Source organism: Aethalodelphis obliquidens, unplaced genomic scaffold, assembly GCF_003676395.1.
Source record: "Aethalodelphis obliquidens isolate GAN/ISIS:26980383/991018 unplaced genomic scaffold, ASM367639v1 scaffold4, whole genome shotgun sequence".
In the NCBI taxonomy this organism is placed as follows: domain Eukaryota; kingdom Metazoa; phylum Chordata; class Mammalia; order Artiodactyla; family Delphinidae; genus Aethalodelphis; species Aethalodelphis obliquidens.
The window spans coordinates 8,563,694-8,578,991 of NW_020837948.1; the positions used below are offsets into that span (position 1 = coordinate 8,563,694).

At 34.4% G+C, this 15,298-nt stretch overlaps 1 protein-coding gene across 6 annotated transcripts in view; it reads left to right on the plus strand.

Annotated features, from left to right (window-relative positions):
• Positions 1-15,298, plus strand: part of FNIP1 (folliculin interacting protein 1) — a 132,469-nt gene that overhangs the window by 82,549 nt on the left and 34,622 nt on the right. For all 6 annotated transcript variants that reach the window (XM_027098382.1, XM_027098375.1, XM_027098407.1 and 3 more), the window contains 2 exons: positions 333-534; positions 4,238-4,323. In XM_027098382.1, the coding sequence (XP_026954183.1) occupies positions 333-534; positions 4,238-4,323 (288 nt within the window). The remainder of the gene's footprint in view (positions 1-332; positions 535-4,237; positions 4,324-15,298) is intronic.

Here is a 15,298-nt window from a genome sequence, read left to right on the forward strand (position 1 = left end):
TGAAGAGATTATATCAGACTCATCTATAAACCTTAAAATTCAGGCTCTTTTAGGTTGCTTATACATTGGGATTATCTACTTTTTTAGTGACTTCTAATTGAACAAAAATGTTTCCAATCTGACTCTCTATTAAAATTTCTTACAAAAATATGAGTATAAAGGAATAGCCAGTAGATTTCTCAAAGAAGTACACAATTGGTATGGATTTTTAGATTTACTTGATAAAACACTGGAAGACCTTTAGCTTGCCTACATTTAATTAGCAAGGGGATTGAATTGTGAATTTAATTATTTTTATATTTTTTTAAAATGAAAAACCATTTATTTTTAAGGTCTATAGAAGAAAGTTTTAATCTGTCAGAGGAGAGCTGTGGCCCTAACCCAGGGATTGTGAGGAAAAAGAAGATTGCAATTGGGGTAATCTTTTCATTATCCAAAGATGAAGATGAAAGTAACAAATTTAATGAATTCTTTTTTTCACATTTTCCTCTGTTTGAAAGCCACATGAACAAATTAAAGAGTGCAATAGAACAGGTAAGCATAGTTATGTTTATGGTTTATTTATATTTTTTATTTTATTTTCCTTTGAATCTTATTCTCTTGCTTAAGCATTGTGTTTATTCATTTGGCAGAAAAATTAACAGAATCTGTGCAGGTACCCTACAAAGTGATCTGAGAGATGCAAAGTAGACTTCAGCTCCTTTTAAGAAGCCTACTACCTAAAAAAAAGTTGTAAGGTCATTTATCCATTCAATAAATAAGTATTTGAGGGCCTAGAATGTGGCAGGCACTATTCTAGCAACTGAGGATAAGATGTGAAAAAAAGCAACACTCCTGACCTCATGGCATAGAAAATAAACAAATGAATATATAAGATTTTAGATGGTAATAAGTGCTATGGAGAAAAATAAAACAGAGAAAGCTTTTTAAGGAATGCTGGATGGAAGGATTACAAATTTTTATAAGATAGTCAAGAAAGCTCCTGATAAAATGACATATGGTCCAGAGATATGGAGGAAGTCAGCTATAACCATCTGAGAGAAGAATGCTCCAGGAGGGGCAAAGGAGTAAGCCTGATGCTTGAGCATCAGCAAGGAGGAGTAAGGATGCCAAAGTGGCTAAGTTAGAAATAGGACCAGATCATGTAGGAATTTATAGGATACCATGGTATGAGCATTGGCATTTACTCTTAAGAAAGATGGGAAACCATTGGAGTGTTTTGAGTAGGGAAATGACATTATTCATGAGAATCACTCTTACTGCTGATGGAGAATAGATTTCAGGGGCAAAGGTGGATGCTTTGGGATCAGTTACAAGGCTGTTGAAGTAATTCAGGTGAGAGATGGTGGATACTTAAAGCACTTTCGTGATGGAATTGGTGACAAGTGGTTGGATTCTGGATATTTTTGAAAATAGAGCTAAGGAGATTAGCTGATGGACCGAATTGGGGTTAAGAGAAAGAATAATAGAGGTTGACTTGGGATTTTTCTTTTGAGCAGTAAGAAGGATGGAATTGCCAGTACTAACATGGGAAAACTACAAATGGAACAGGTTTGGTGGAGGAAGATCAGCAGTTTGTTTGCAGTGCCTCCTGTACATCCAAGTTGTTGTGAGTCTAGAGTTTAGGGGAAAGGTCCAGGCTGGACAGTCACCAGTGTATATATGGTATTTTTAGCCAAGAAACTGATTGAGAGAGAGAAGAGAGGAGAGGAGATCATAGGCCTGATTTGTAGAGCGTTTCAGTAGTTAAAATTTGAGGAATTGAGAGCCAGCAGGGGAGACTGAGGATTGGCTATTCAAATAGGAGGAAAAACAAGAGAGAGTACTTTTAGGGATGAGCCAGGTGAAGAAAGTAGTTTAAGAAGTTAGGAGTGATCAGTTGTGTCAAATGCTGCTGATAGTGCATGTAATAAATTGATGTAACGTAAGAAAATTGTGAATATATGATAGAACATAAAGATAACCAAAAAAGAAGGAAAATCAAAGTTTTTTAGGAGTTCATAGGGAAGAAAAATGACTTCCTACTGGGAAGATGTTTCATTTGAACTGTATCTTAAAGGATGTGTAGGATTTTTTAAACAAAGTTTTGAAAAATGGATATTGCAGAATAACAAGAAAAATTGATATCCTTGTCGCCCAAAGATAACTCATTAACATTTTGCTGAAAGTCTTACCCAGGCCTTTTCTATGTGTATTGTACTTTTACTTGATTGGGACTGTGCTGTGTTCATGCTGTTTTAATTATGTGCCCATTTTGAAAAATTCATCATTGTTAACATACACATTTCTCATTTTAAATGGTTCTTGAATATATTTTAGTGGCTTTCCTCCATTTAAATAACTTTTTTATTATGTAATTTCTGCTTTTTCACAGTTATAGCTACATTGCAGTTAACATCTTGGTGAATTTTCCAGATTATATTTTATAAGAGATTCCTATAAGTTGATCTATCAGTGGGTGTAACTAAAGTTCTTAATCCCTGTGACAATATGCAGAAAGGAAAAGATACAAAGAGGAGTAGTGAGTGATATGGCTGGCAGAGTTAATGGTGACCAGATCACAGAGAGTCTAGAATGCTTGCCAGAATTTTTGACTTTGTTAGGCTGTCTTCAAATTGTACTATAGGAACATTATTTTGGCAGTATGTTTAAAAGAGACTAGTAAAAGAGAGTAGAGATGCGAGACCAATTAGAATGTTCTAGAAAGCAGAGGATGCATTTCAGTAACTCATTAGTGTCTGAGGATCATCTGCCTCTAGAGAAGACACTATATTAGTTATTTACATTAAATCTGTTAAAGACAAATAGATTATTAGCAGTACCTTTTTACTGAGCAGATGAGTAAAGTACATTTTCATTTACTTTTTCAGAAGTTCAGCACTGGTGACATTTTCTACAGTTTGCTGCAGTCTCTTTTTGTAGTCTGTTGTTGCCAAAGTCAATACATGGAATATTAAGCTGTGGTTGAACTGACATTTCAGTTGCTTGCAGAAGTGTTTAAACTTTGTATAAAACTTGAAATATTCAGGCACTATAGAACTCATTAAACATTACTTTTTAAATGTTTTAATGTTTTGTTCATTCTATACCGAAAGTGCACATTGCAGTACTTAGAGTTGTGTGGATGTTTGTTCAAGTTTAACATCTTATTTCTTAATAAAGCTGAAAGATAAAGCTGAGTGAATGCTTTCATATAAATGAATAGGACTTAGTTTAGAACGTTCTGTAGTTGGTAATTAATCATAGAATGTAGTAAACACTGAACCATCCAAATAAGTTATGTTCTAGGGCCAGTTTTCAAACTATCACTTACTTATTTTTTTAATGAAAATCTATGGATGCTGTTTCTGAGCACTGTGGGAATTATTTCAAAGTCTGCGCTACCTTTTGAGATCTATAATGTAAAATTTTTTATTGTTGGTAAAATTAAGGAAGAATACTGCTCGATTCTAGCTAAAGAATATTTCTTTATAAATTGGGAGTCTCTCAGCAGTTAGTGAAAACATAAAGTTAACTGTCACTTTTACCCTATTGAAGCTTTTGGATGAACGTGAACGATTCTGGCCTGAAGTAGTCTAACATTTTCTTAAATATATGTTTAAACATTTTAAAAATAATATGTAATTACATAAGTAATGCATAATTACATATTTTTGAAAAAGTTTTAAAAATTTCAAAGTTCTTTCTGATATCCATATTCTAATCCTGATCCCCTTTTTGTCTACCTAAAGCAGGACTTATCAACTTTGGCTAAATATGTTTTTAGGAAAGCAGATATTACTAATAACTTGATATATCTTTCAGTAGCATCTTTATATTTTAGATTTTAAAAAAGGATTTAGTTAACAGAACCATTGTTTATGAAATATTAGTGAAACCCAGGAGCTGTTGTTACTGACTTATCATTTTATGATCTGTTTGGGAGAAAAAAGTTTTATGTAACCCAGAAACTGTCAACATCATCCTCGTTGTGTGTTGACATTCTGTGGTTTGACAGTTAAGTAAGAGGCTTACCATTGGAGGAATTTGAATTTTATTATACTCATTAAATGACCAAAGGTGCAAAAAAAATAAAATAAAAGAAAGCCACTAGAAATATGTGTGCCTTCTTTATGTATATCTAGTTAAGAATGATGGGTAGAATGTTGTGGAAATATGTGACTTTGTCTTTTACTTTTTTTCCCCCCATATTTTGCCCATGATCAGTATAAGAATTAACTATTTGATTGCTTTCAAGGCTATGAAAATGAGCCGGAGATCAGCTGATGCCAGTCAGAGGAGTTTGGCATATAATCGAATAGTTGATGCCCTAAATGAATTCAGGTACCTATTCTCCGGCTTTTCATAATATAGAATTGTTTTGCAGTGTACACTGGAAAATTTATTTATTTTTTTAACTTATTCTAATAAAATTTAATTCTTTAAATTTCTCTGTCCCATAGTCAAATGAGGGTGTAATTCAGTGGGCCATTGACTCCTTTGTTATTAAATATAAAAGTGCTTCGAATTCAAGCACACGTGGGAGGAGTCAGTGGTATGGTTTCTAGCACTGGCCCACTAGACAAGCAGATATGACCAGAAGAGACCCTTGTTTTAGCAGAAATGTGCTTTGTCCTTTGTTGGGCTCCTAGATGTAGGGACTGGTTAAGTGTTATTTAACCAGTGATGGTAATCACATGTTCTTAGATACGTGGAATACAAAGATACACGGCTATAGGGAATATGAACTTGATGTTCCATATTACTCTGTTGCTTAATCCTTTCTCTAGCAGTATTTTCTGACACAACAAAGCTTGGAGCCTGAAGCTCCAGCAAGTGCTGTAACTGCACTCTAATTATGGCAAGGAAACATATTACATATGAACTTATGTTGGGAATCACGCTAAATGACTGATGTGTTTCTGTCTCAAAGAGATTCATTTCAGTTTTACTTCATCCTCTCATCCTCTCAGTCTTTCCTCCTTTAGACTGGAGAAATAGTATAACACTTAGCCCAAGAACTCAGACTTTAGTACCTGACAGACAGACCTATGGGCTAACCCTGGCTCTGCCTTTGATTTGTTAGCATTTTTGACCCTTAGTTTTCTAATGTAATACCTGTGAATTCAATTTAGTAATAATCTAATAGATTGTTGTAAAGATAGAATGAGATAATGTATGTAAAGTACTTAGCAGAAGACCCAACATTAATGTGACTGCTGTTTTCTATGACAAATATAACCTACAGCAGTGCTTCTTAAAAGTCATTCACAGCTCACCTTCACAGTATTGCCAAATCTGCATATCATCTATGCCATTTTAATTTGATGTTTCTCTTTAAATTGACCCTATTTTATACCTAAATAAGTGTATTTCAGAATGTGTGCATCATTACCCTAGATGGGGAATCACCCTTCTTTGCTGTAATAAGCAAGCTGTAAAAATGAATGCATAATAATTAAAATTAAAAATATGTATCTGTGTACACATAAGGTTTATTATCACCAGTAGTCCATGTACCTCACTTTTATTCATTGGCTTGTGTTGTATGGTCCCTTATTGGGTTAGGGGTCTTCTGAATTGTTTGCTTAAATATGAACTGTTACATTTTGAAGTGAAAGCCTATTTTAGCCTGTGATATTGCAGGATTGCTATTGTGAAACTGTACGCATGTCATGTAATATACTTTTTTTTTTAAAATGGAAATGACTAAGGAGTTGTGTATTTAGTAAATTTGACAATAAGAGAGAACTCATGTTTATTTTCAACTTTGATCCTTTTTTATTCTTCATTTTTCTCTTTTTGTGTTAAACCGCAGTGAAAGTAAATCTGGTTTTTTAAACCTCTCTCAAAAGGAGAGATTTCATTGCCTCAGCCATATTCTAGAATCTTTGAATTTATGATAAAATAACTTATTTTCCTAAATAAAAGGTATGTTTTATAGAAGTGTTCTGTATGATTTTTGAGATAGAATTATAGGTAAGCATTAAATAGCAATTGTATGGTAAAAATAACCTAAATTAATATGGAATATTTAATCATGTTTTTAATTTATTTCAATTGAAAATGTTTACTTGGCAATTCCCTGATGGTCCAGTGGTTAGGACTCTAAGCTTTCATTGCTGAGGGTGCGGGTTCGATCCCTGGTTGGGGAACTAAGATCCTGCAAGTCGCACGACGTGGCCAAAAAGTTTTGTAAAAAATTTAAAAAAAAGAAAAAGTTTGCTTTATGACTGTTGTATAATATTCATTGGCTGGATTCAGTTATTGAGGAGGAGAAGATTTTCTAGTCATCTGTTATTCACCATAATTTTTAGGATAAAAGACGTTAAACGTGAGTTTTTAAATCTTTCTTGTGCAGTAAACACAGTGGTTAGAGGAAATGTACAGAAAAACACATTAGAGAATTAAATTTCAGGCTTTATTATTTCTTTTTTTGTCTTGCAAGTAATTTGTACTGGTGAAAATTATGTTAGAGCTAATATTTTCTGCCATATATTTTTGTTAACATATTCATTTTAGGCCTTTCATAAGTTATCAAATGAAGCATTCTAACAAACAATACAGTATTTAAAAAATTTTTTTTTATTGTGGTAAAAGTAAAACCACATTAAATTTAACACTTAACCATTTTTAAGTGTACAGCTCAGCAGTGTTAAATACATTCACATTGTGTAACAAATCTCTATAACTTTTTCATCTTACAGCGTTAAAACTATAAACACTCAACACTAGTTTAGTAATATAGTATTTTTAAGCCGTCTGTTTCTTTAGTTCATTGGCATCTTCACTCTATATATGAATTATGTGTGAAGTTATTCATAATTTCATTTGTTCATACCTTAAGAATTCAGGTTATTACATTTCTGGAGCCATTCATGATTAAATCAAGTTTTATATACATAAATGTTTCTTATAGATGAAGTATAGAGGAAATGAAGTACATTCCCTCAATATTTCTAGACGGAATTTCAAACAAATTTAATGAGCTGACTTTGCTTGGCTGTCTGTATTATCTTCATAACTTCTCAATTCATGTAGACCTCTTTGTATGTTTCTAAAAGCTTTCATGTGAAAGCTCAAAATTTGATCGTTTTATGAACATACGATTATATAAATAATTTTATGTCAGGATGTTTGCTTAAAATGAGAATTTCTTTGAGGTGTTTTGTTTTTTGGCCGCACCCTGCACATGTGGGATCTTAGTTCCCCGACCAGGAATCAAACCCACGCCCCCTGCATTGGAAGCATGGAGTCTTAACCACTGGACCACCAGGGACGTCCCAAGGTGTATTTTTTTGTTTTGTTTTGTTTTTTTGTTTTTTTTTGCGGTACGCGGGCCTCTCACTGTTGCGGCCTCTCCCGTTGCGGAGCACAGGCTCTGGACGCGCAGGCTCAGCGGCCATGGCTCACGGGCCCAGCCGCCCCGCAGCATGTGGGATCTTCCCGGACCGGGGCATGAACCCGTGTCCCCTGCACCGGCAGGTGGACTCTCAACCACTGTGCCACCAGGGAAGACCCTCCAAGGTGTATTTTTAAAAATTAATTTAATGATACTTTTTGTATGATTCAAGAGGTAAATTATACTGAGTTGCTTAAAGCAAATGTTAATGATTTAGGCTGCATTGGATAAATTTTCTATCAATAGATTTGATATTTCAGTAAGTGTTCTACAGTTAAAGAAACAGAGGGACACATTAGGCTCAACATAAATGCTTTTCTATTTTATCTGTGTTGAATAAAGTTACTGAGACCAGGTTAACAGGTAGGTGAGAGAACTCCAGCCAGCACACATTTTACTTGGCCTCCTTGTTTTTTACAAACATTTGAACCTTTAGGCCTTTAAGCCAGACAAGCTCTCTCTAGTTCGCCATAAGCTCTATCTCTGCCAGTTGTATTAACCCATATATCGTATAATTTTGTAGCGTCCTGGCCACTGAGCATTATTAAAATTTAAACGTCTGTTTTAGGGGTTGGTGATTTATATCCACTAATCTAGACCCAATTCTCTTTTAGTCTGTAAATTCAGTCTGATTCTCTTCCATTTTCTGAAACTATCCATGTTTGTATCTTTGGAGCAAGCCCAATACGGGCTGGATAATGAAGCCTCTTCTGGAGTGTTGGGAATGAGAATGAAAAACAACAAAACAAACCATGAACAAAATGGTAGATTTGGAGACGTGGCTATCTGTTATATCCTCTATTTCTTGGCCACTCTGTATTATTAATTAAGAGTGTAAATAGCTTAATTTCACATATATATGTGTATGTACATATGTAGATATATATGTGTATATACACATGTAATTAGTAGACTTAATTCTAACAGTGTCAGAGTTACAGAATAATTGAGCTAACAGTTCAGAAAGTTTTTGCATATAGCTCTCTCCCCACTACCCATAGTTTCACTGATTATTACCATATTTCATTAGTGTGGTATATTTGTTACAATTAATGAACCAATATTTATACATTATTATTAACTAAAATCCGTAGTCTGCATTGAGTTCCATTCTTTGTATTGTACAGTTGGATGCGTTTTGAAAAATGCATAATGTCATGTTTCACTATTACAGTATCAGACAGAGTAGTTTCACCACTCTGAAAGTCGCCTATGCTTCACCTATCTTTTCTTTCTCCCTTCCCACCAAACCCATTGGCTACTGATCTCTGTCTATAATTTTGCCTGTTTCAGAATGTCATATTCTGGAAATCATATATAGTATGTAGCCCTTTTAGACTGGTTCTTTGACTTAGCTATATGCAGTTAAGATTCTTCTATGTCTTTTTTGTCGCTTATGGCTCATTTATATAAAAAAATTCACTGTGTAATATCCCACTGTGTGGATGTACCGCAGTTTCTCCATTCACCTCAATTGAAGGACATCTTCTTGATTGCTAGTTTTTGGTGATTATAAATAATGTTTCTCTAAACATTCATGTGCGGGGTTTTGTATAGACTTAAGTTTTCAGTTCAACTGAGTCAGTACCTAGGAGCATAATTGCTAGATGTTCACAGAAGACTGTGTTTGGATTTGTAAGAAACTGCCAACTGTCTTCTAAAGTGACTGTATCATTTTGCATTCCCACTAGCAGTTAATTAGAGTTACTGTTGTTCCATATCCTTGTCAGCATTTGATATGTCAGGTTTTGTTTTGTTTTTTTTTAACCATACTAATAGATGTGTAACAGTATTTCATTGTTTTAATTTGCAGTTTCCTAATGACATACGAGGTTGAGCATCTTTTCAAATACTTATTTGCAATCTATATATCTTTTTGGGTGAGATATCTGTTCAATCTTTCGTCCATTTTTAACTTGGTTTGTTGCTTTTATTATTGTTCAGTTTTTAGGTTTTTTTGTGTATTTTGGATATCAATCCTTTATCAGATACGTGTTTTGCAAATACTTTCTCCTAGTCTGTGGCTTGTCTTTTCATTCTTGTAATATTTTCACAGAGCAGAGTTTTAAATTTTAATGAAGTCCAACTTAACAATTTCTTTTTTTCCCTGAATAGTGCCTTTGGTGTTTTATCTAAAAATTCATTACCAAACACAAGATCATTAAGGTTTTTCACATGTTATGCTCTAGAAGTTTTATGATTTTGCATTTACATTTAGGTATATTATCCATTTTGATTTTTTTTTTTTTTGGTGAAAGCTGTAAAGTCTTTGTCTAGGTGCATATTTTTTCATATGAATGTCCACTTGTTCCAGCATCATTTGTTGAAAAGACTTATCTTTGCTCCATGTATTGCTTTTGCTCCTTTATCAAATATCAATTGAGTATATTTCTGGGGCTCTATTTTTGAGCTCTCTGTTTTGTTTCATTGATCTATTTGTCTGTTCTTTCAGCAGTACCACACTGTCTTGATCACTGTATCTTTATAATAATTCTTTTTTAATATAAATTTATTTATTTTTGTCTACGCTGGGTGTTCATTGCTGTGCGTGGGCTTTCTCTAGTTGTGGAGAGCGGGGGCTATTCTTTGTTGCAGCGCACAGGCTTCTCATTGCAGTGGCTTCTCTTGTTGTGGAGCACAGGCTCTAGGTGCGTGGACTTCAGTAGTTGTGGCACACGGGCTCAGCAGTTGTGGCTTGTGGGCTCTAGAGTGCAGGCTCGGTAGTTGTGGCACATGGGCTTAGTTGTTCCACGGCATGTGGGATTTTCTTGGACCAGGACTCAAACCTGTGTCCCCTGCATTGGCAGGCGGATTCTTAACCACTGCACCACCAGGGAAGCCCCCATCTTTATAATAATTCTTCAAGTCAGATAATATGAGTCCTCCAAATTTGTTCTTTTCCTTCAGTGTTGTGTTGACTGTTCTGGATCATTTGCCTCTCCAAACTTTAAAATCAGTTTGTTGATATCCACAAAATAACTTACGGGATTTTGATTGAGATTGCATTGAATCTGTAGATTAAACTGGGAAAAATTGATATGTTAGCAATAGCAAGACTTCCTGTCCATGAACATGGAATAGCTTGCTGTTTATTTATATCTTCTTTGATTTCTTTAATTAGAGTTTTGTAATTTTCCTCCTATAGATCTTGTACATTTTTAAAAGATTTATACCTAAATATTTCAGATATTTCTTTTTTTTTGGTTAATATTAATGATACTGTGTTTATAATTTCAAATTTGAACTGTTCACTGATGGTATATAAGAACGCAATTGACTTTTGTATATTAACCTTATATCCTGCAACCTTCTATAACTGCCTCTTTATTCCAGGAGTTTTTTGGTCACTTCTTTCAGATTTTCTGAATAAAGCAGTCATAAGCAATCATGGCATTTATGTCTTCCTTCCTAATCTGTATACCTTTTATTTCTTTTTCCTGCCTTGTTGCATTAGCAAGGGCTTCTAGTACAATGTAGGAAAGCAATGGTGAGAAGGTTCATTCTTGCCTTTTACCAGATCTGAGTGAGAAAGCTTCAAGTTTCTCACCATTAAGTATGAAGTTATGTTTCTTATAGATACATTTTATCAAGTTAAAGAAGTTCCCTCTTTATTCCTGGTTTGCTGAGAGTTATTGATTATTGATTCAATTTTTAAAATAGATATAGGACTATTCAGGTTATCTATTTCTTCTTGTGTGAGTTTTGGTAGTTTATGTCTTTCAGGGAATTGGTCTGGTTCATCTAAGTCATCAAATTTGCAAGCACAGAGTTGTTCATATTACTTCTTAATTATCCTTTTAATGTCCATAGATCAGTAGTGATGGATCCCTCTTTTATTTCTAATATTAGTAATTTTTGTCATTTCTCTTTTTTGCTTGGTTATCTTGGATAGAAATTTATCAACTTTCAAAGAATCTTTGATCTTTTCAAAGAACCAGGTTTTGTTTTGTTTATCCATTGATTTTTTGTCTTTAATTTCAATGATTTTTTAATCTAATTTTTATTTCTTTTCTCCTACTTGCTTTAGTTTTATGTTACTTATCTTTCTCTAGTTTCTTAAAGTTAAAGCTTAGATTATTGCTCTCAGATCTTTCTTTTTCCCTAATCTGTGCATTCAGTGCTATGAATTTCCCTCTAAGCACTACTTTTGCTGGATCCCACAAATTTTGTTAAGTTGAATGAAAATTTAATTCAAATTATTTTAAAATTTCTCTTGAGATTTCTTCTTTGACCCTTACGTAATGCACAAATGTATTGTTAAAATCTCCAAGTATTTGGGGCTTTCCCATGTATCTTCTTTTTCTTTTTTATTTATATTGGAGTAAAACAATGTTGTGTTAGTTTCAGGTGAACAGCAAAGTGATTCAGTTATACATATACATGTATCTGTTCTTTTTCAGGTTCTTCTTCCATTTAGGCTATTACAGAGTATTGAGCAGAGTTCCCTGTGCTATAGAATAGGTCCTTGTTGGTTATCTGTTTTAAATATAGCACTGTGTACATGTCAATCCCAAACTTTCACTCTGTCCTTCCCCCACACCCTTACCCCGTGCTAACCAGTTCATTCTCTAAGTCTGTGAGTCTGTTTCTGTTTTGTAAATAAGTTTTGTATCTCATGTATATATATATATATATATATATATATATATATTTTTTTTTTTTTTTAGATTCCGCATATAAGCAATATCATATGCTACTTGTCTTTCTCTGTCTGACTTACTTCACTTAGTATGATAATCTCCAGGTCCATCCATGTTGATGCAAATGGCATTATTTCATTCTTTTTTATGACTGAGTAATATTCCACTGTGTATATATACCTCATCTTCTTTATCCATTCCTCTGTCGATAGACATTTAAGTTTTTTCCATGTCTTAACTATTGTAAATAGTGCTGTGATGGACATTGGGATGAATGTAACCTTTCGAACCATGTTTTTTTCCAGATATATGTCCAGGAGTGGGGTTGTTGGATCATATGATAGCTCTGTTTTTAGTTTCTTAAGGAACCTCCATAGCTGCACCAATTTACATTTGCACCAACAGTGTAGGAGGGTTCCCTTTTCTCCACACCCTCTCCAGCATTTATTGTTTGTAGGCTTTTTGATGATGGCCATTCTGACTGGTGTGAGGTTATACCTCATTGTAGTTTTGATTTGCATTTCTCTAATAATTAGCGATGTTGAGCATCTTTTCATGTGCCTCTTGGCCATCTGTATGTCTTCTTCAAGCCTTCTGCCCATTTTTTTACTGGGTTGTTTGTTTTTTGTGATATTGAGCTGCATGATCTGTTTGTAAATTTTGGAGATTAATCCCTTGTCAGTCACATCATTTGCAAATATTTTCTCCCATTCTGTGGGTTGTCTTTGTGTTTTGTTTATGGCTTCCTTTGCTGTGCAAAAGTTTTTGAGTTTGATTAGGTCCCATTTGTTTATTTTTGTTTTTATTTCTCTTAGTAGGGACAGATTGTAAAAGTTATTGCTGTGATTTATGTCAAAGAGTGTTCTGCCTATATTTTCCTCTAAGAGTTCTATAGTGTCTGGTCTTACATCCATTTTGAGTTTATTTTTGTGTATAGTGTTAAATAATGTTCTAATTTCATCCTTTTACATGTAGCTGTCCAGTTTTCCTGGCACCATTTATTGAAGAGACTGTCTTTTCTCCATTGTACAGTTTTGCCTCCTTTGTCATAGATTAATTGACTATAGGTGCATGGGTTTATTGCTGGGCTTTCTATTCTGTTCCATTGATCTATATTTCTGTTTTTGTGCCAGTACCATACTGTTTTGATTACTGTAGCTTTGTAGTATTGTCTGAAGTCAGGAAGCCTGATTCCTGCAGCTCTGTTTTTCTTTCTCAAATTTTCTTTGGCCTATTCAGCATCTTTCATGTCTTCATACAGATTTTAAGATCTTTTGTTCCAGTCATGTGAAAAATGTCACTGGTAATTTGACAGGGATTACACTGAATCTGTAGATTGCCTTGGATAGTATAGTCATTTTGAAAATATTGATTCTTCCAATCCAAGAACATGGTATACCTTTCCATCTGTTTGTGTCATCTTTGATTTCTTTCGTCAGTGTCATAGTTTTCACAGTACAGGTCTTTTGTCTTCTCTGGTAGGTTTATTCCTAGGTATTTTATTCTTTTTGATGCAATGGTAAATGGGATTGTTTCCTTAATTTCTCTTTCTGATCTTCGTTGTTAGTGTATAGGAATGCAAAAGATTTCTGTGCATTAATTTTGTATCCTGCAGCTTTGCTAAATTCATTGATGAGCTCTGGTAGTTTTCTGGTAGCATCTTTAGGTTTTTCTATGTGTAATATCACGCCATCTGCAGACAGTGACAGTTTTACTTCTTCTTTTCTAGTTTGGATTCCGTTTATTTCTTTTTCTTCTCTGATTGCCATGGCTAGGACTTCCAAAACTATGTTGAATAAAAGTGGCAACAGTTAGCATCCTTGTCTTGTTCCTGATCTTAGAGGAAATGCTTTCAGCTTTTCACCGTTGAGTACGATGTTAGCTGTAGGTTTGTCATATATGGCCTTTATTATGTTGAGGTATGCTCCATCTGTGCCCACTTTCTGGAGAGTTTTTATCATAAATCGGTGTTGAGTTTTGTCAAAAGCTTTTTCTGAATCTATTGAGATGATTATATCGTTTTTATTCTTCAGTTTGCTGATGTGGTATATCACACTGATTGATTTGTGGAGATTGAAAAACTCTTGCATACTTGGGATAAATCCCACTTGATCATAGTGTATGATCCTTTTAATGTGTTGTTGTATTTGGTTTGCTAGTATTTTGTTGAGGATTTTTCCATCTATGTTCATTAGTGATATTGGCCTGTAATCTTTTTTGGTGTTACCTTTTCCTGGTTTATGGCATCAGGGTGATGGTGGCCTCATGGAATGAGTTTGGGAGTGTTCCTTCCTCTGAGATTTTTTTTTTTTTTTTTTTTGCGGTACGCGGGCCTCTCACCGCCGCGACCTCTCCCGTTGCAGAGCACAGGCTCCGGACGCGCAGGCCCAGCGGCCACGGCCCACGGGCCCACCCGCTCCGCAATACGTGGGATCCTCCTGAACCGGGGCACGAACCCACGTCCCCTGCATCGGCAGGCGGACTCTCAACCACTGCGCCACCAGGGAAGCCCCCTCTGAGATTTTTTGGAGTTTCATAAGGATAGGTGTTACCTCTTCTCTAAATGTTTGATAGAATTCGCCTGTGAAACCATCTGGTTCTGTATTGTATAGTTGAAAGTTGTTAAAATTGTAGATCCTAAAAGTTTTCATCACAAGAAAAATTTTTTTTTGTTACTCCGTGAAGTGCTGAATGTAAAAACTAAACTTACTGTGGTAATCATTTCACAAAGTACACATATATCAAGTCATTGTGTTGTACATCTTAAAGTAATACCATATCAATGTCAATTATATCTCAGTAAAGCTGAAAAAAACTCACCTATATGTTAGTGATTTTCTTCCTGCTGGATATGTCATTTTCTGCTAGAGAATGCTGAATTTTCTAAGTATAATAGTGTATTTGCCTGTCAGTATTTTTTTCTCCCAGTTTTATTGAGATATAATTGGCATAAAGCACACTGTATAAGTTTACAGCATAATTATTTGACTTATATACATCATGAAATGAGGAAGTAACAGTAAGTTTAGTGAACAACATCTTCTGTAGATAACAAAATTAAAGAAATTAAAAATATATTTTTCTTGCGATGAGAACTTAGGATTTACTCTCTTAACTGCTTTAATATATAACATACAGCAGTATTAATTATATTTGTCTTGTATGTTACATCTTCAGTATTTATTTATCTTGTAACTGGAAGTTTGTAGTACTTTTTTTTTTTTTTTTTTTTGCTGTACGCGGGCCTCTCACTATTGTGGCCTCTCCCGTTGCGGAG